General features: G+C 33.9%; 1 protein-coding gene across 6 annotated transcripts in view; it reads right to left on the bottom strand.

The window, feature by feature from the left end:
* Nucleotides 1-22,151, bottom strand: part of LOC134280425 (SLIT-ROBO Rho GTPase-activating protein 1-like) — a 45,513-nt gene extending 23,362 nt beyond the window's left edge. For 2 of the 6 annotated variants that reach the window (XM_062762837.1, XM_062762839.1), the window contains exons 1-2: nucleotides 11,998-12,459; nucleotides 211-394 (exon numbers count right to left, since the gene is read on the bottom strand). In XM_062762837.1, the coding sequence (XP_062618821.1) occupies nucleotides 211-394; nucleotides 11,998-12,100 (287 nt within the window). In that variant the 5' untranslated portion in view covers nucleotides 12,101-12,459. Of the gene's footprint in view, nucleotides 1-210; nucleotides 395-2,149; nucleotides 3,063-11,997; nucleotides 12,460-22,006 lie in introns of those variants that run through there. The other 4 variants (XM_062762841.1, XM_062762838.1, XM_062762840.1 and 1 more) reach the window with 4 other exon arrangements.
* Nucleotides 22,152-22,215: the final 64 nt, after the last annotated feature.

Here is a 22,215-nt window from a genome sequence, read left to right as displayed (position 1 = left end):
TGATTTTAATTTGAAGTGCTGCTTGGTGTTTTAATTTTGGAGATTAAAAAAACACACATCCACAATGAGTTTACTGTTTTATATCAAATAAAGTATCTGTATTTCCTAACTTGAAAAAAATGTAATATTTAAAGAAAAGTGATTTTTTTGCTAATTGCTATACATATAACTGCATATAATGTCATTCCATCCAAAATATCCTAAGCTTACTTTTGTTTTTCCTGCCTATGGCGTAATTTTGTGTTTTTGACCAGTTTCTCTAGATTTCTGGCGTAGTCCATTTCCACTTCCGATAGCCTCCTGAAAAAGTCCTGGAGTTCTGTAACCATGGCAACCTGGATCTCCAGGCGATTTTCCAGACATTTGAGTTGTTCGTTAAGCTGGCTCCGTACATCTGTAAACAGAACAACATCATTGGTCAAAATGTGCACCAGGGGAAAAATACGAATATGATTTAATATTCCTAATGATCGATGTATCAAAATGGCTATAAAAAATTCTCCAAATGAAAGAATTGATATCAAATAAGTGGAACATTTTTCAGTTGGTATAATAACAAAAGAAGTTCATATTCTTAATTTTTTATTTTACAGCAGATCTATCATGTAGAAATCTGCAAGTAAAAAGGTCACATATTTTCAAATTGGCCTTGTATTGGAGATCACAATACTGACATCAATGGTATATATGCCATAGGATTTTTCAGACACTAGTACTGAGACGTTACAAGTTGAGGCAATCTGCTCCTCTAGAGTTTCATTTACACTAGCTTAACCTCATTTCTACTATTAAATATAAATTCATCTCACCCATTTTCATAGCTAGGCCCTCTACCTTTTAATAAAACTATAAGCAATCCCTTTGTCAGTAAAATATGAGCAGAGAGAAATAGCTTGAAATTGTTTTTTCTAGTTTCTATTTCATTTAGCCTGACAATGTAATATCCATGATTTATGTGTGAGTGAGGAGACAAGACTCAACTAATAAGACATTAGAGAGGGTTTAAGGCCCATCCTGTGTTTGTACTTATTATTGAGACTTTATATATATCATGTATATACTATATGATCTACTCCCTTGGTCGACAAGAACAAAGGGAGCTAACCACAAATCTTAGTCACAGACAGAGGTGGTCTTAAAATTGGCCAAATTTCAAGGAACAAATCACACATCAGCTTGTAAGTACTGAGTCTCTCTTGTCTTATCATATCTCTCTTGTCTTATCCTAGAATAGATAATTATCTCACTAGAGGTGTGTCATATATCTTCATTAATAAAGCTTATCTCATTTGTAAATAAAACTTAAAATTACATCCTTATAGCTATTGACTTAATTTAAAATCAAAAGCAACCTGATGTGAAATCTGATGTTTAAAATAAATATGATCCCAACTTAGATACAAAATTTAGGGAATTGTGTTGTGACCATTGGAAATCTGCTCAATCAAATTCCATATCCTGATGCTCGTATACAATCTACTACACTTAATGTAACAGATGGATAAAAATTCAAAAATTTTCACTCTCTTTTTCAACTGTATTTGCCTAATGCACCATTACCCTTGGACTCCAATTGTTCCTCGTGGGGGAACATAAAAATATTAAATTGTTCAGTAATCCGTGATGTGAATCATTCCTCTATCACATTTCTTTTACATACAGCTGGTATTGTTTCTGGGTCACACAATGTTCCTACCCTTTACCCTAAGGTCAATAGTCCTACACTGTACATTCCAACAGTTTACAATGCCATCTAGTACACTATAACTTTAGACCTGCATGGTTGAACATTTATTCTAGAATTTACTTAGACTGGCAAAAAATAATTTCTCAGTGAGTGTATATAACACTTTTACAAAATCCATAAAATGTATATCCCTGGACAAAAAGTGATATAATCAGCCATGAACAGCAACAGATTTTCCCTTCATTTAGATACTACTAAAAAAGTGAAGGTATTTTCCAAAAAACACCAGTTTTTACTATAAGTACATTATTTTGACAATCAAAAGTCATAAAATATTATGTCTTGCACTCTCTCCTTCCTTAGGCATTCAATAAACAGTCAGTGCATGGACAGAGACAAAAAAGATTTCACTACCAGAGACACTAGACTTGTCCATTATCTATATAACTACAACACTCTTACCAATGACCTTGATCCTCCCTGGGACAAAATCTACATCCATAGGCCGAGTACAGGCAAAAAGAGAAGAGGTTCTTTGACGAGCTGGCATTTTTAAAATTTAACGCAGCTAAGATTTCACAATGCAAAACACACACTAATTAACAGTTAATTAGGTAGCCCAATTATATCCAGTGTACTTTAAAAAAATTTTAAAAAGAAAACTTTGGTAATCAATACATCTGGTGTAAAAATGCACTCAATATTCACGCCTGAAGTGATGAACCCATTCATTGAGTAATCCACTCTGGCAATTATGAATGAAAAGTCATTCCAACAGTGTAAACATTGTCTGCTAATCACGTATTGACTGTGGAACTCCCTGCCAACAGCGCACCGCTTCCTCATACGACCAGACAGTACTCAGCGAGAGTGAAAATCAAATCTCTCTCTCCCCCCAAATTTTGTTTCTTTACCAACAGGAACTCAATACACAATGAATGAATTCCAAATGTAATTTAGCCCCAATATCTCACATCTCAATCGAAATCGATCCCCAGCATAAAACCACATACACACCAAATCCTCTCTCTGTTAGGAATGAGGGCCATACGGCCTTAAAGATCTGAGGAATATAGAATGACACACCAGCCAACACTGTATGTTCTCCCTCTCTCTGACTTCCCAGAAACTGAGTTTATCCAATCCACTTTGAAGATTTTAATATTTCAGTGCAGCAGTACAGATGCAGATGAAGAATATCTTATCATGATTTTGGATCGGTAAGACTTTTTTTTTTTTTTACATCTCCCCACAAATCATTTTGTTATCAGGGCTTTTCCTGCTACACTTAGCCAGGTTTTCCTATCACCCTGCCAAGGAACAGATTGAGAATCCTCTCACTGTCTTCTATAACATCCAGGTCTGTATATCACATTGGGATTATTATTCAATGCTGATCGAATAATAACACAGAGAAAAGGGGTATAGAACCTCCACATACAAAACTCAGCTAAAGAAATCCTGAGGAATGATTGAAAAATCCTCTGTATTTTGAAGTGCGCTTTCCAATCTCTTCCACCTATAATGTCGAATGGTTTCTAAACTTGTGTAAGTTTACAAATGCTTGTAAACCCGCATATCCTCCCTTGTAAAACCGCAGAGAAATGTATCCCCGTCTTGGCGTTGATATGTCTTGATACACTTCCTCTGAAGTGAAGTGGGGGTTAGATGTCTGATCTAGGTACAGTAAACATCAACTGTGTGTCCATCAATGTCACATAGATCTAGAGTAAATAGATCAACCTCAGTACCACAACAGTGAAAAGTGACAGAGCCCCTAATCCAATTAAAGCCGCTCTGAACTGAACACATGGGCTAACACACTATGTCAATGGCAGTCACAGGAAAACAAAGACCCTTAGAACAACTAAAAGGCTAACAATTCCAGTTAATTCAAAAATCAATATTCCATACAATAAGTATCTACATATTGTACAATCTGCCCAAAGCTCTGAAGACTCTTAGTCCTCTTCATCACAATTAAAACTTCCTTCTAATTTCACAATTATTTCCACCTAAGTGTTTTCCTGTTTGAGTCTGGTACAGTGTAATCCCTCTCCGATGTTAACCACCCCCCTGAGCAGACGGCAGACACTCTCTACACTACAGCCATGTTATCTCATACAGATCTTCCCCAGGACATAAAGTGGTCAACAACATGTCATCAAACAGCATTAAAGCCATTGATATTCATTTCTCATTTTTCGTTTTTTGAGCTTTTTTTTTCACTGACAGATCAAATGATACAAGTCTCAATAAAGGGCCATTTTATCAATAAGTTGAACTACAATATATATATGTGGCCTTTATGTGACCCTTAAACAGTGTATTCTTATTCTAATTCTGTCATCAAAAAATAAGTTGGGTGACATTAAAAAAATAAATCATCTTGTAATGCAAGAAGCCCTAAGCAGATTACCACACTGTAGTGTTCTGTTTGAGTCTTGGGTGTGGTTTTTCTATCTCTTCATTATCAGACACCTTGGAGTGCATCAACGAGTACAATCAATATTTCAGTACAGTAAAATCCATCTTTTTTAATTTTAAAATTCAAATTATGCAATGAGAACTACCTGGGAAGATATACTGGCAGCTTAAGCAAGCAAGTCGGAGTTTTGAGATAGATTTTGTTCAATTCGAGTTCAAGTGCCATGTTTGACTTCAATACATCAAACATACAACATACTTAGCGACGCTAAAACATCATATTCAAGGGAAAATATGGCAATAAATAAAGTTCCTTGTGCCAAAGACAATCTATACTGTCAAAAAAAGTCTATAAACTAGTTTTCTCCATGTCTCAGTCTTTTACCCAAACTTACAATGCCATATGCCCCCTAGGGTGTAAACATTGATCTTAACTAAAGCTATCTGTCTGTCCAGTATTTGAGAGATTTCATGGGAATGTGCCATTTACAGATAAAACACATTTACAGGTATATGTCAAAACACTGGTAATCTTCACACCAAACTAATCCCAAAGGTGTCAAAGCAAGGCATTTATCAAAATTATCTAGCAGAGACATTATAATCAGGGGGTGAAAATTACATACCATATTAGTTAAATGTATGGGAATTGTAAGTAATTTTCAATGAAAAGAAAAGGCAGTTTATAGGCAATTTTAAAAAGACAAGACTCTGCTCACTGAACTTGATGATTCATAAAAAAAAATAAAATGGAAATAAAACTAGAGCCGAGCTCGTTGCAAAGCAACGAGTAGGTCAACCGGAAGTTACTTTCATTTAATGAAGTCAAAAATGGCTTATTAATCTATGTTCATTTTTGCAGACAAGTCATTAATTTAAGCTTCCAGTGACATATGATATCCAAAAACCTGTCAAGAACAACAAAAATATGCAATTTTTGAATTACAAGTGACCATATTTTGACAACCTCATTAGATAAAGCTTGACATTTTGAACAACTTTGCTTATTTGATGTATTATAAATTCTCAATACTTTTTGAATATTAAACAAAATCTTTCAAGGACCCTAGATCCCTAATTTTAGGGGCCAGCCCCTTTTTAATGATTTCAAATGAAAACGCTTGTAATTATGCACAACTTTCATTCAACATGTCTTAACAAAATATTTTTAGTTTTCAAGATAAAAAGGAAAATATCTGAAATTTTCGCTATTTTAGGTGTTCTAATTTTTTACCCCTATATAGCGCCATTTTGAATGCAGAAATCGAAAAACAAAAACCAATGTTTAAAAAAAACAAGTAAAACTTCTGCTCCAGCTTTTGTGGTCTCTGAGCCTTTATCCGACTCTGGGGCATAACAAAACCGGAAGTGAAAATTTTAGTCATTATTCTGATAGAATTTATAAACATAAAAAAAAAATAAAATGGAAATAAAAAAATTACTTCCCTTTGCTACCTTGTGCAAATATAATATAGCTATGCATGTAGTATAATTGTGATCAGTAACTGACAATTTCTAAGCAACAAATTAAATAAATATATAATTACAAGCATGTCAAAATCCTCAGTTTTACCAACAATATTTACAATTAAGGATTGATAGAAATTATAAGCCCCACTCCATAATGACAGAAGTGACTCCTACTGCTCTTGTTCTTGGTGATGTGGGCTGCTTTACATCATGAGCTTAATATTTGCATGAACTATTATTTTCTATATGAAAAAGATCCAATTGCATTCCTAATTCCACTGCTGATCAAAAAGTAAGAGACATCATATAAATAACCTGGTGAAGCATTCCCATGTTTATTGATATGGAAGAAAAGAAAACGGCCTCCTAGGCTAGAAGACAAATGAATTCACTACCAGGACCCCGATCTAATACTACGGCTGATCAGCCCGGAGGAGAAAGGGAAATTCTCAGAGAATTATTGAATTTGTTTGGGAGGCTGTGAATTTCTTCATTTTCCTGTCATTAGCCTTCCCAAAAAGAGCAGCTCGTCTGCCCCAAAGGTCAGAAGGTCATGTGAACAGCCAAGGAATCCATGTGTTAATTTTCCCAGGAATGATTTGTACTGCTCAGCCTCAATCATCTGAGATTCAATTTGTGGAGCTTCCTCCTACAGCAAATTAATAAAGACACATTCCCATCCACTACATTTTGTAATTCTCCTCTCATCAACATGGCATCTACTGTGTGCATTTCAAATATATTAACGAGCATTTTCAAATTAAAACTTTCAGTTTTAAAGTCAGCCAGAGCAGATAATATTCCTATCTATATCTTTTTGAAATTATACAGCAGCTGAAGAACTTTGATGATATCACTGGTTAGGAAAACAATCTCCAGATGGGTCAGCAGCTCATTCTTTATTCCACCCACATGCCATATTGCACCTGTACTTCCTTTAGTTATGAAGGAAACTGTACAATTATTTTTTTTTTTATTAAATATAATTAAATGTGTATCATGCATTTGTCTGCTTTGTGCAATAACTTCCTTATAGTCTCTGAGAATCAATATTTACAAAAAAAAAATTGAATATCCGGAGGAATCACTTGCTGTATCTTTAAAACTGGTACATACTTATTTTAAAGTTCCCACCATGGTCCATTGACCAATTCGCTTGTAGAAATGCCAACTCTGATTTATCTCCCTTTGTATTTGCTTAAATAACATGCAAGTCATAGATTTTAACCAAAACCAGGTGTCAGAAAAGTCTATATATCTAATCCTTAAGAGCCCAGACTATTTTTCTTACTATTTAAAACACAATTTTACTTACTTTTGGAAAAAAAAAAATGAGATTCAACTTGACATCTATGTTTTAAAGTTATAGTTAAAAATTGTACTTATAAAAAGTGGAAGCTCATGTATCACATGAGACCTTCATTTCTATCAATAGGGAGATCCATGTTGACAGTATTTAACTCATACTTATAATTTACCAATTCATTCTGAAAAACTAATATGCTGCTTTCCAACTCTATAAAGCTCAAGCTATATCTTCCAGCTTCATGTGAGGTTTATACACCTCAATACTATGACAGATGCTAAGTAGGCAATACAGGTAACTCACGATGAATTAGCCTGGCTGTATATTTAGTTATGAAGAATGTATACAGTGTATACATACAAATAAACATTTTCTTAGGTCTGGAAAGTATCAAGGAAAATCTTAATATGACGTAGATTAATGAGAAGAAAAATCTGCTACACCTGGCCGTGTAGCTCATTTCTCATCAACAGGTAGGCAAATATTCACGGTCACAACTCGGGGGGTGATTAAGTAAAAATTTCAGTGTACAAACTTGAATGTGTAAATTGAAGCAAAGCATGGAAAAATATGCAAGTCACAAAAACTACTTGTTATAACTTTATATCATCTCTTAGGCTACATATATTGTCAAATAAAGTATGCACTAGAGTATTTTAATCATGATCCTAAATAATTAACTCTGACAGTCATAAGTTCATTTTCTTCCTTCCTGCAAAATTTTAAAAGCAATTAAAGTGAACTAATTAAAAAAAACAAGGAAAAAAAATATAATATAGACATGATAAATATATATCAAAAATAAATATAAAGATGTTTAACCTTTTTCCATGATCTCTGACTGTCGTGTTTGCACTTTGTGGGTTTGTTTGTGTTTACTATTCTCGCTGCCCTCTTTGATGAGCAGTGTGGCTTTATTTGTGTATTAATACACGAGTAGGTGCCCCCTATTGTCTTCCTGTGATTCTGGGTGAGTCAGTTTTGAGTCACACTCGTGTGAGTGACGACCCTCTGCCTACTTATACAAACTTACTGTGGGTCTCATGATCTATCATCATGAAAGCACTTCAAAGCACTATACTATTGCACAACAATATACATATTAATAAAATATTTATCACTTCTTTTTAACGTTGATATATCATGGTGTTGTCTTGCGCCCCACTGTTTCGGTATTTGATATATATAAAATATGCAAGTGTTCTTTAATGGTGGAATTCTGTATTTCTGAATGGAATCCACATCCACAATATCACCCATTTCCCGATTTGAAAAAAAAATCGCCAAAATTTCCGATTTTAAGTTTCCCTACCGCTGAATTTTGACAATCGGGATAACAATGTCAGATTCAATGCACACAGATATTTCAGATATATACTTCACGCTTGAATGCGCGCAGTTGTCCACTGGTGCAAGAAGCAACCTTGTTAGTTTTAAAGGGTATGCAAGGTGAAACACACAGATTAACAAGATAATTGTTTGTCATTTTATTAAAAATATAAATTTCTTTTCCCTCCCTTCTCCCAAAAAAATGTCTATGTAACTTAATAAATACCCACATCACATGGCACCATCAAGCCTGACAAATTTCATGACTGTAAAAAAAAATTATAATTCTGTTTTGGATATGTGGTATAAATTTCTGTAAATTTAATATCTTATTAGAATTTCCAATTAATTGAAATATAAATAAAAAAAATGTTTCTAGAAACAGGACTTGACAGTATCAATACCTCATTTATTTTTAGCCTTTGAAAAAAAATGATTTTAAATTTGTACAATTTTCAATTTTTCACTAAATTCTGTCCTGGTAGAAAAAAAAGTTGTTTATATATGTAACTAAATACCTTCTCACCTATTTTAGCAAAAATATTTCAATTTTGGAAAGAAAAACATTTTTTGTGTTAAATTAATCCTTGAGTTTTATTGATAAGTGATATCAATATTATTAATTTAAAAAAAATCATTTAATAATTATTTAATTTCACGACAAAATGTCGCGAATTTAAAGCTTTGAAAATTGTCGTCACGCGCTAAATCCCCCATGGGAATTTTCAAAAGTTGGCATGTATGTATCATCTTTCGATTTAACATGTATCGTGTTGTCTTGCAATAATCTACTGTTTTTGTTTATGACACACATAAAATTCTGAATGGAATCCATAAAATCATCAACTTGGACAATTTCTTTCTGAATGACATAAAAATCAAATATTTAAAATTCTTTCTCCTACAGAAAAAAATCCTTTTAAAAAAACTTGGAGTAATTAGAGAGGGCTTGTTATTTTGTCAGGTAACCAGATTAATAACTCCGATAGGGCACAGAAGTGCAGTAGCCCTGATGTGATACACACATCTCCAAGCTAATGCATAAAAACAGCTGATTAGGGATTAGTGAGAAACAGATTTTCATTTAATGTTCACTGCCTTTGTTACCATATATCATGATACAAACAGCAGTTATCAATAACAGACAAATAAAAACAAGAGATTTTCCATAATCATGATAGCAGTTTGACAAATGAATCCCATCAAGGTTAAGTTTTTTCCCCTGTTATTATTCAATGCAGTCAATTACTTTGATGAATGTTCATGTCCGTGCAAAATTTATGCATGCACATGCAGTTTTTCTATTGTACGATAAAACCAATCCTACACAACTTCAGAAAGAATGCAGCTTGGGAATGGAAAAAAAATTGGAGTATAACAAATTGTGAGCGTTATGCATCATTTATCAAATTAGGTTTAGACAGTTCTGCAATAGCACTTTTGTTATACAACAGATCTATCATTATAAGGGCACCAGCCAATAAATTCAAATGACAGCCACCTGCACCTGCATGGGTGCATGCCGCCTTAAACAGGAAGCTGCATTTCTGTAGTAAATTAAAACCACCTACGAAATTCAATTTACAAAGAAGATCACAGCGATTCTTTGTAAAGAACATAGCCAAAAAAGATATAGGAATGAGATCGCTATCCTATCTTATTTTTTTACACACAATTTCACAAATGACTACACAGATTCATAAAAGGACTGAGCTCTCAATAGAATTTAATCATGTGACAATCTGGCGGTTCATGTATTTCCATTTTAAACTTGGGTATCAAATTGTCCTGCTCCTAAAACACCAGGAATTAGCACCTTTGTTCAAATACAATCAAATTAATCCTTAAAACCCTCGCAGTTCGTCTAAAATAACCCACGCTAACAGGGCAGACTTACATTTAACCTCTGTCTGAATTGCATCATCTCGCAATTCTATCAACATTTTAAAGTTTGTTGTTTTTATTATGAATGACCAAAATATGCAACAAAGATCACACACACACGCAATGATGATAAGTGAAGTACAACTTGTAAAAGAACAAAATAGTTGCCTCAAGGTGGTTTTTTTCCTTTCATTTGATAACTTTTTTAGATCCTATTTACTGCTCCCATTTAAAACCAAATATTAACCTTTGCATGGTGTTAATATTAAATGTTGTTAAAACATTGTTGAGTCATGGTTATTGCCTTAATTTTATTGCATGTTTTCATTAATAAACACATTCTCTTGACTTCACTCATGTCTATAAGTCCATCTTGTCATGTAGTAAGGAAACTGACCTTCCTTTTTTAATTTTCCACCTACGTTAGATCAACATGACCAAAGTACATAAAGTTTGCACTCAAATTCTGACAGTAAATATCTAAGAATGGCTGAAGAAATGTTTGGAGAAGCATTAAAATAAATATTTCTGAATGAATCAGTGCCATATTTTATGAACCATAAATTACAATTTTTTGTTCATCTCCTTTTCACCCTTGATCTTGTGATGTATTCTGAAGCTTTAATGATATTGCACTTCAATTAAAGTACATTTATGTTAGTAGGTTCACTTTATTAGGGTACCTTTTCTGTTTCCCATAAACTAACAGCTATTTATTAAACATGTTAAAAGAGGTAACTGCAAATCTTAATGAGTCAGCTAGCAGAGATACAAACAGTCAAAATCTCCATCCCCTTTTCCTTCCAGTATCTAATTTTTTTTATTTCCGGATGCAAACTCCAGCAGGTAGCAACCAAATTGAGGGACTGTTTCCCCCTCATTCTAAATATAGAAAACAGCCTTGTCCAACTCCGGAGACTACACATACAGATTTTACTAACACAGTAATTCTCTCTCACAAGTCTGAATAGGTCCACCAAGGGGGTAATACCAGCTGTGTTCTTACATAATCCCTCTCTAATGACTAGGAAACCCCCTACTGAGTCTGCTTACACCCCACATGGGGCCCCAATCTCATCAAGTGCTTAATTTCCTGCTAAAGTGGATGTCTATCTGTTTTCTCTAATGCCTAAATCCTCATTTTAGATTACAAGCTTGTGTTAATTGTTTAGCCTCTAAATAGTGTTACATGCATGCATTTGTTCGACATGATCACAATCTGCCATATAAAACTGCAAGAATGTGTAGAAAAACATGTGTGAATCAATGAATGAAAACTTTACAAACTGGAATAGAAAAAATATGTACCCTAGCTATTAAGTTTCATTCATTCATTCCAAACATTATTTTTCTACGGGTTATATTATGGCCTATATATTCCAGAAGACAGAGTCGGCATTCATAAAAGATTGATTTAAAAATCCCTATGTATTGGCAGGTTACTTCTAGCAGTGACTTCTCTATAAGACAGAGTATGTGTCTATAAAGACTGACAATGAATATACATGTAGGGAACTGTCACAGACAGGCCAGGAATATACTCTGTCATGACCATTAAACCAGTTCATCATGGTCGTCTCTCTGCATAATTTGTACGCAAACTTACATACAGAGACAAAAAATACATGCCCACTTCTACATGACAACACACATGTCTAGAACTTTGTATGAATATAAAAATCTTTACTACTGATTATGTGCAAGGTATCGAAATATTTCCATCAATATCTTAGCGTATATGGTACCAGCGTATATCTTCAAAAAATTTTGACTGCATTTTTCACTTAAACTTTGATATTTCAAGATCAATTTTAATCCCCTTGTAACTTAGTTATGATAGAATCACAAATAATTTTTTAAGATGAATGTGTGAACAGGTGCCCCATGTACTTACTTCCTCCAAAACCACTGGACTTGCGTTTGGATCTCCTTAGAGATGTTTGACGACTGAGATATAGCTGTCGATTATCCAAGGGAAGGCTTCCCAGGGAAGCCATGACAATATTTCGTAAATATCAAATAATCCTTCAAATTATCACTTGCTCATAAGGACATCTGAGAAAATCTTGAGTTTAGCACACACGGCTTATATGAACTGTTGCATACTGAAGAAGTGATTTTTTTAAACACCGGGTCTTAAACACTCTATACCCTCGGATCAATAAAACATCACTCTGTTCTCCCTTATTGACACAATGCTTATATCTGCACCAGAATCATTTCCTGCTTTAAAAAAATTAGTTCCACATTGACACACTAAAATCCCTATCCCTCTGTGACAATATAAACATACACAACTCAGTCCCTTGGTCTTCTCCTCTCAATGTGATTGTTTTCTGGGTCACGATCAAACGACCAAGACTAGTCCATTATTACCCGCTAGGGGTGACAGGCCTAACCTTGTAGGCTAACACTCTATAGTCAGTCAAGCATTCCACCTAATTAACACCCCTCAGAGAGCGGGAGAGCTTATCTGAGATATTCATTGTTACAAGACATAGTAAACATGGGGAGATAATCTCAGTCTTAAACAATTTATTGGCAGATAATTATCTGGCCTGTCAATCATTCTCAATCACTAGATTGTATTGATGACTTTTTAATAATGTTAATGAATAGTATAATATATATACAAGCTCTCTTGACTGAGTCTTTAAGAAAGTCTGTAGGCTATTATGATAAGTGTCATTTTGTGTCTATTGTCATTCAATAAATCCTACAGCAATTAACATTACTAAGACCTAGAATATACAGACTAATTAGCCATAGAAGTTAGAACCAAGGACTTAATGCTTGGATTTTCAGCAAAACTGAGCTGGACATTATCATGTATATGTTCATGTAGATATAGGGGTAACCCCCCTCCCTTTCTCTCTTTCTGAGCTTGTCTAGATACAATGAAAGCTATGCATATATATCTTTTTTTTTCTTGCATGATTGTAATTGTTTTAAATCAAGGATGTTGTACAAGTAAAACTTCAGAAAGCCTCCTTATGAACTGTTTGTTTGAAGCCCTTTGTACTCCATACTAACATAAAGGAGTCTTATTGGAGGCTTAGCTTTCATCTTCTCATTAATCCAGGAAGCTCACTGCAGCCAGCTTAACACAAATACTTGTTCATAAAAATCCTTTAAATACACAACTTACAAGCAACCAATGTTCATGAAAACTGTTTTATACCATTTATATCTAGTATAGTAAATGTAGAATTTAGAGGTGAAATGAGGGAAAATCTCTTAATTCAAATGATTGATTGTATACTGTTTAATGTCCCTCTCAAGAATTTTTCACTCATATAGATTTTTCTGGTGGAGATCACAAATTTTGATATATTGGCATAAGGGCCATTGAGCAGTTTATAGAGAGGGTATTTATAGGCTTAATTTATATGAACTAAACTGTTACCCAAAAATTTCATTCAGTTTATAATGAATAAATATTGTTTAAACCAAAACCATCAGTTAATGTGTCCGACTTTGATCTGAGTTACCCAGAGTCTACAGAGAAAATTATATATGTTCAAAGAGTTTGTCAGACTCAAGCAATCTGTTTGATGTTTCTTTCACATGCAAAATTCATACTCATATATAAAGAAAATCAAAGAACAGTTCCCACTCTTCTCACTGCTTCATTAACTCAATGCAAAATGCACATCTAATGGGCAGAGACATTTTACGTAAGAGAATTTTAGTTTCATGAGCTAGGCATTATAATGGAAAGTGTCATATTTAAGTCTAACTGCTAACTAGAGCAGAAATAAGTACCCTCGTCTATTTTATTAGTCCAAAAATCCCGTGCAAACTATGTATTTCTGAAAACAAGGAAGATAATTAAAGAAATGTAAAAAAAGGATTTTTTTTCTTCAAATTTTATACAGAGTACAGAACACATTCTGCAACTTTATATATTTTATTTTTTTTTTAATGTATTTACACAAGCAGGTATACCTTGTCTGAGTCCCACTGTTAGATTGCATGCTCCTGAAAGTTTTCTAGGTACCTAAGTAATACAGGTGCTATTTACATTCCAAATTTTAGCACTGTTTTGAATACTGAGTTAACAAATATGCTGAATCGCATCTTATATTTCATGGTTATTTCCTTCTTGCAGAAAAGTTTGCACCTCAAACTGTATGTGTTACAAAATATCACCTTGAAATTGTGCTATTAGGAAGTAAGAATTAAATCATTCTAATATCAAACTATTTAATTGAAAGTATTTCACTGTTATAGTTAAAAGTCAGCACACAATTTACACAGCATAAACTCTAATGTACTGACATTCACTGCAAGAAAGATAACTCAAAGAAATCAACAACAAAATTTTGTGATAATCTCCCTTTATCTGTATTGAATGAAATGTGGAAAATTTTGGCAATCTCAAAGAAAGTCAAAAATGTGACAAATTGTAACATAAGTCCATTGCCTAGTGCTATTGTATTTTGTAATATATATGATATTTTGAAATATTAGACCATTGACTAGCCTTGCTCAATACTGTATATAAGGAAACACAAATAAATCCTTCAGTCTATATGTTTCCTTATACAATGTAAATCTGAAATTTCTTGTAACTTCCTTCCAAGAAATAAAAGCTACCCAAATGAGGTAACAATTTATTGTAATCAGAGTTTGCACTGTGGTTCAAGGTATAAACAGTACACTATGTGTACTACATACTTGAAAAGATGTCAAAAGTGTTCATATCAAAATTGAGGGGAACTATATCTTGTCAAAACTTATAAAAGAAGAAAAAAATATAAATACCAGTATATTGATAAAAAAAAAAAAAGAGAGAAAAAAAATCCCATTGCAATCACAGAATGTAATCTTGGATTACGTAATACATGTATACCAGTAATTAATGCTTTCATACAGATATTCTGGCATACACATATGACAAAAACGCATATACACTATATCATATGTATATATATATACAGTTACTCAATACTGTTTTTATCACAATTAAGGCAGATGCCATTATTAAAAAGAAACATAAAACACTTGAAAACAATCAACATTGCTGTTCATGGTATGTGCATTGTGAGTTGGTACAAGTATTTACATTTTTCAAGGTCAAACCAAGTACTCTTTCTACATATTAAACGAAGTACAGCCGAAAAAAAAATGACTCATGTTCACATAAACTCCGATCACTGCCTAGTCATCAGAGCTAGTATAGTATGCATGTTTCTGAGGTCTATAATGAAGTTAGTATGGATCTACACCAGTCACAGGGCTGCCTTCAAAACTAATTGTTTTCTAATCATTACATTACTAGTGGGGCTTTTACAACTGCTCTCTTCATTAACTGGCCACTCCTGTGGAATGAGATCGTGCTTCCAACTTTTTAGTTAAAACCATGGAGACCAATGGTCTGGTAGAGAGAAGACAGAAAATGGACAATACATGTACAACAGCCATTTCTCACTCTCCCCTTCAGGGAAAACCATTTCCCAGTAACTGCTCACGAAATCGAGATTTTTTTTCCTGAACCACTATTTTGGCACTGGTCCACAAAAAAAATATATAGCCATTTCTAATATTTCTAGATCTGAATAAATTGAGGGTCTGCATTCATCTTCATTACCCATATTTCCATAATGATGTAAAAAAATCTTGGGTAATATGTAAAACACAACGATTGTATTTAATATACTGTCAGTAAATGTAGCATGGCATGAACTGATGCATGCTGAGCTACAGTAGGCTTAGGGCCTGATGTACAATGGATTTTTTTCTCTCTCCCTCAATGCTGATTAATATTTGTATTGATGTAGTTTAATGTAGCAGAATAATCTGCCAATACTGTGGAGATACATCATGGCAATGACAGATGTATAACTCATATACACAGATGGAATTCTCTGAGGGGGAAATCTGGGGGAGTGGGTCTTAGGGTAAAAAACATGTCTCAAAAACAAAACAGCTACTAATCTTTAACCAAAATTCTCAAAGGGAGAAAATAGGTGGGAGTGGGTCTTAACGGTAAAAAAATGGACTCAAAAACAAAACAGCTACTACTCTTTAACCGGAATTCTCCAAGGGGGAAAATAGGTGGGAGTGGGTCATAACGGTAAAAAAATGGACTCAAAAACAAAACAGCTACTAATCTTTAATCATCAGGAAGTAACCAGTATGGTTCAAAATCAGTTAAATGGAAGGTAGAAAATTCTCATACATCACCATTCTTCTTCTCGCAGGAATAATTGATATAATTTGCAGTAGAAGAAAATTAGTTATCAGATTACAGAGAAAAAGCAAACCTGAATAAACCAGAAGATTTTTCTTTATCATAAAAAACCTAATACTGAATGATGTAAATCCCCAGAAATATGGGGAAGAGATGAGTTACAGTACATTGTAATTAGTGCATGTTGGATAAAGAGACATAAAAGACATTAAGGTTCCCTATTACCGGTAAGTCCTCGAAACATGAAAAACTGATGCAGGTATCGATAATAAGAAATTTAAAAGATTCTGAAGCATCAGACTCCATGCTACATTTTCATCAAATCACAGACCCAGCACTAATCATATTGTATAAGACACATTAGACAATAAACATACATCAATTTTGGTGCACCTTGCATACAGATCGAAGGTCAAAACCCAGCATGGAATTATTGCCTTGTGGCTGTGGGCATAAAAACATAGAATGTAAAAAAAAGTAACGGAAGGCACAGAGGGAACAGGAAAGACAATACAAAGCTTTCTGATTATTTTCCAATTAGCTCAAAGATCTCAATTTACTGGAATAACAGTGAACCATGCTGGGAGGGAGGAATATGCACAGACTCTGCTCTTGCTTCTAAAGGGCTCCTGTTTTACAGATTACAATTCAGTATGTGTACGAGGGGTGTTAGAAAAGTTCGCGGACAAGTTCTATTGTGAGCGCGCTTTTTCCACGAAACCGGTTAATTTTTCCGGATAAAATCTTAACCTATTTTCCAATAGATATACAAAAATTTGGTGCTCTCCAGTGATCATTCAAAAATATACAGCTTTTTTTTTTTGATAAAACTTGCTTCACGGAGCATGCTTCATTTTGGCACATTTACATCACATAGACTCTATATCACAATTAAAAATTGCACTATTGTAAGGCAAGGAGATTTATGATATTTTACCTGTCGCTAAAGTATTCAAAAAACATCACTGGGAGACATTTTGAAACTTATTGCAGGGTATATGACTGTTTTATAGCCATTTATAAATGATCAACGCGTAAAAACACAACCGAAAATCGGAACGTCATTGAGCGTCATGGATCACTGCAATACGCAGAAAATTATGTATGCAGACAGGAAAATGATTAAAAAGAGATCAAAATGTGCAAGATGCTGCCGAGAATTTCCTACACATACAAAGGACAAAAGTTTTTAAATGGTTGTAGCTTTATTAGAATGGAAGGATTAACATTTTGAATGATGAACTCCATCGATACTTCAATACCCCCTTATTGCATGGACGTTGTGCCTGTATGGATTTGCATCGTTTCCATACCTAATCGATTAACTGCATTGACTTTTCCCCCAAAGATCTCATTGATATCCGAATCAGTACAAAAGACATTATCAGACCTGTTTACCTATATCGATGTTTTTCAGTAATTTTGATGAAATTTGTCCGTGAGATTTGGCATTTGCCAGTGAGATTTGGCATTTGCCAGTGAGATTTCATTTTTCATTGATTTTACATATATTTATAAGTAAAGACTGATTCTCTAAATACTAAGTCACCCGCGTGGCGCAGTGGTTAGAGCGTCTGCTCTAGAGTCTCGAAGTAAGGACTTGATCCTTACATCGAGGGTTCGGATCCCACTTCTGATGTTTCGGAGGTCCATGTGTGCTCTGCTCATATTTTGTATTGTTTTATGGACTTTGATATTGAATATTGTTCGTTATATCCATCTCCGTCTTCACCCCACTGTGAGACATGGAGACCGTACAAACCGAGGTTCCGTGTCGCAGTAGGTGCTGGCATGAAAAAGATCCCTCCCCGCTCTTTGTACAAAAACAAAGTTTGCAGTTCTCCACCGACAATTGATGGTGTCCATATGAACGAAAGACTCGAGAGAGGGACGTTAAACAACCTACAATCAATCTGATAACTAAAACGAACATAACGAAAACTAACTGAGAAATATATGAGTGAAAGACTCGAGAGAGGGGCGTTAAACAACCTACAATCAATCTGATAACTAAAACGAACATAACGAAAACTAACTGAGAAATTCCAAACAAATGTATTTCCGATTTCCGTATTTTCATAACATCAAAAGGTGAGACGTATTTTGTACTAAAAATCCGTATAAAATACGGCGAAATCGTAAGAGTAAACAGCTCTGCATTATAGTAGAAAAGTAACATGTCTTGATATAGATATTAAATTTTAGAGTAGAAAAAAAGATAAGAAAAATATAAAAAAAAAAAAAAAATGAAAGATTTAATGAACTGCAACAAAGCTTAACGTGTTGAAATCTGGCTGTCACGTCGACTTACGTCAAGTGATTGCTCCATGAATCCCTTGACCTCATAGTAAAAATCGTTGTAAAATTTCAAGATTGTAGTAAACGGACCTGATTTTTTACATACAAATAAACAAAATAAAGGAATTTATTCAGACATACGTCATACTTCACAGTACACAACAGATTTTCCGTAATTCACTTTGTCCGCGAAGTTTTCTAACAACCCTCGTATTTCACCATGCCATCCAAAAACTCATTCTTCTTTTTTTTTGATACTGTAGAAAAATATTGCCATAGTACACAGTTTGATGCTAATACAACTAACATATTTCTGCATAAAAGAAGTGTTGGAAATCTAAAACACACAAGGCTGAGTAAAATTTGGTATGAATATAAATACACAATCTTTTGCCTACTGAAAAACAAAGCACACACCTGCAACTACCACCACCACCAGTAAAATAGAGATAATGTTCAGCAGGAATAACTATGACCACCACTGATAAACCTGATAAACATGTACTAATGATGAAATTACTCTAATGAGTTGGTCATCACTAGACTTATTAGAGAACCCACATTTTTATACCCCTCCCCTCTCAAAAAATTAGCAGGCAAAGAACCCCAATCATCATCTGATCATCCAGGAATCCATGCAAGATACCCTTTGCTATGGTCTAATTTTTACCCTATAAACATTTGTTGTTTCTACATGTATGGAAAAATTGGTTTTCCTAAAAGTAAATGTTCGGGGCAGGCACAGAGGAATTTAGAAGAGAACTTTGGTTGGGAGCTGGCTTCATTGCATTCTATTTCCTGTTATTACTTCTTGCAATTTGCAAGAGTTTTTGATGATCTAATTAAAGTACAGCCAATCTCATCTGTCACACATTACAAACAGCAGTAGACAGCAGCATACAAATTCTTGTTACCAAAACAGATATAGCAGAGAAGTTAATTAATCATGCATGGCAAAGAGATGTGTAGAAATAAATTTTATGAATAAAAGGCGTGATAGTCTGCCCATTTTACAAAGGTGTATGAAAGTTTGTAAAATATATACAAAGGTGTTTTATAATTCATTACTTGACATTTAGTCAACATAAAATTGTGTCAGCTCATATAGATCTATTTATAAGTTTTTTGCCAGATAGTAAAATTTTTAAATATTAGTTCCTCATTTATATTTTTTTATGGTATTATATGCTCGTGATGCTAGTTAGAATCGACTCTCAATCCATCTCCCAAATCACATGATTTTTTTTATTTTTGCAAAGAATATACTATGTAAAATTGTGAAAAATAACAAAGAATTTTAGGAAAATCCCTAAATCACCACTGCTGATGTTGTTAGACCGTGTGTGTGTGAATATTTCAATGTTGAAGCAATCCAGACCCTGGTTTTTGAGTTAGTGTTTCTGTCTAAGTGTCTGGTAACTATTTCTAAGCTGTACAAGCACTTAACCCCGCTGATCGTTAGCATGGTTAGTGGTCTCATCAAATACTACCAACCTCTCCAAAGTTTGCAAACACATGTTTGATTCTGCCTTGTCAGCAGACACTTGATGATCAGCACTAAACAAAAGATTCCTCTTCTTTCTCATAGAAATATACTACTTTCTATATATCCTGTACTAGTCCATGTTATTAAAAATCAGGTTCTATTTCTACATGTGCACTACTTTACAATTATATACAATCAGTCTGCCAAATTATGAAATCCCCCCTCTCCTAAGAATGATATCTAACTTATAACCACCTTAATTCCCAATCAACTCAATTCATTCATTCATTTTCTTTAATATTGAACTTCATAATCATTAAGCAACATTAAATATGTGGTATTTCCATAAATTTGACATAAATACTTGCACTACCTGACCTGGATAAGAATTTGACATTGCAATAAAACCCATTTATCTGTAGGTCATAATCCATCATGTCCTATAAATGCTTACTTCTTTAAGATTATAGTTAGACCCTAAAAGTAACCAATGTCAGAATTCTTTTAATGAAATGAACACCAAGGTGAAATGTAAGTCAAACACATAAGTGGTCTGCCATGAACTGTCAAAAAAAAATCTTGTTTGATATATTGGTCCTACGAAATTCCTCTTGTGTATCAGAGCTGTAACAGATTAAGTTTTCCCCCTGTTGTGTATTGAATTTTTCTTCCTCCTTGTCAAACTGTCTGTTTCCATCATTAGATATATCTGTATTGCCGTACTTATAAACTCGTTCTGATTAGCTGTCAAAAGATTAGCCATCAAATTTAAAGTCAATCTACAACACACACACTTCCTCCCCCTTAATCAAGAGATTCAGGTCAAAACAAAAGGCTATTCAATCGTTTACAGTAAAATGGAAGTAACATATCAAAACTGCACACTTTCTAGGAAGTGCTCTGCTTCAAAAAGGATTGGGGAAAGAATATAAAAATCAAAGGAAATCAAGTAACATAAATGGAAATTTTGGTAACTGTGTAAAGATAACTAACTGAAATGAAGGTCAAAAGTCCAATAGTCTTATGGATCAATACAAATTTTGAGTAGAGCAAACACAGGCCCCTAAAATATACCAAAACCAACTGTCTTGAGGTATTACTCTCGTTAAACTCAACCCTTAGTCATTCTGTCTGAAAAGAAATGGGATTTTCAGTACTTGAAACTTTATATGGTCACAAAACACTAAAGAAAACACCCAGCCAAAGTAAAAAATAATAGTATAAAAATGACAATACTTAAAGATTTATTGAACTTCCTTGTGTCAAGTACACTTTATTGATCTGAGTATCAACAGAATAGGCTAATAGGAAAAATAACCAACTAAACTGAAACGTCTCAATTACACTTAGTCTAGATCTAATAATTTGCGTTGAATTAAAACTTTTTTTTTTAAAATATTAAAAATACTTTAATGAGGCCCGTTTGTAACATATCCAACTTAAATTAAACATATTTATTTTCTAAAGTGATAAATTACTTTTCTTAGACATTTCTAATTAACGTTAGGCCTTATAGATTGGCATTGATCAACTACTTTTCTTTTTTTCTAATTAAAAAACAAGAAACAAAACCAGCATAGCTACCATATCAAATGATCAAGTCTAATCAGCATATCTAATGACAAGTCAAAAAACATTATATTACGACACTGCTCGTCACGCTTCATTTGTCACGTTCAACAATGGGGTAAAATAAGGTCATAATATTTACATTACAAGTGTTTATTTGCGGAAGTGATTTAAAAAGCAGTAGCAGTCGACCCATCCGGTGATTACTGCTTCCGAAGGAAACTCCTGTACGGCTACTGGACACCAGATAACGGGGAAGGACCCCCAGAACTAGAGGGTCGACCCCGAGTTGCGATAAAAATATATCGGCATTGTAAGCCTGTTTGTCAACAATGCGTAAAATTCATAACTTACCTCTAGATTGATTTTCAAATTCCAAGAGAATTTCCTTTTCTTTCTTCGGTTTCTTTTCTGAAGACATTGTTTAATTCAAACAGTATTCCAAAAATTACTAAAACCGCTGTTCATGAATCGGTCTGCATCTTCCCTTGTCTGTGTATTGCATATCGGACCGGCACATCTCGTAATCGAAGACGAGACATCACGAGATTTTACTAGCAAGT

This window comes from Saccostrea cucullata, unplaced genomic scaffold, assembly GCF_032062105.1.
Source record: "Saccostrea cucullata isolate Sc308-1 unplaced genomic scaffold, CSIRO_AGI_Scuc_v1 ctg637, whole genome shotgun sequence".
NCBI classification, from domain to species: Eukaryota; Metazoa; Mollusca; class Bivalvia; order Ostreida; family Ostreidae; genus Saccostrea; species Saccostrea cuccullata.
This window is presented reverse-complemented; position numbering and strand designations above follow the sequence as displayed.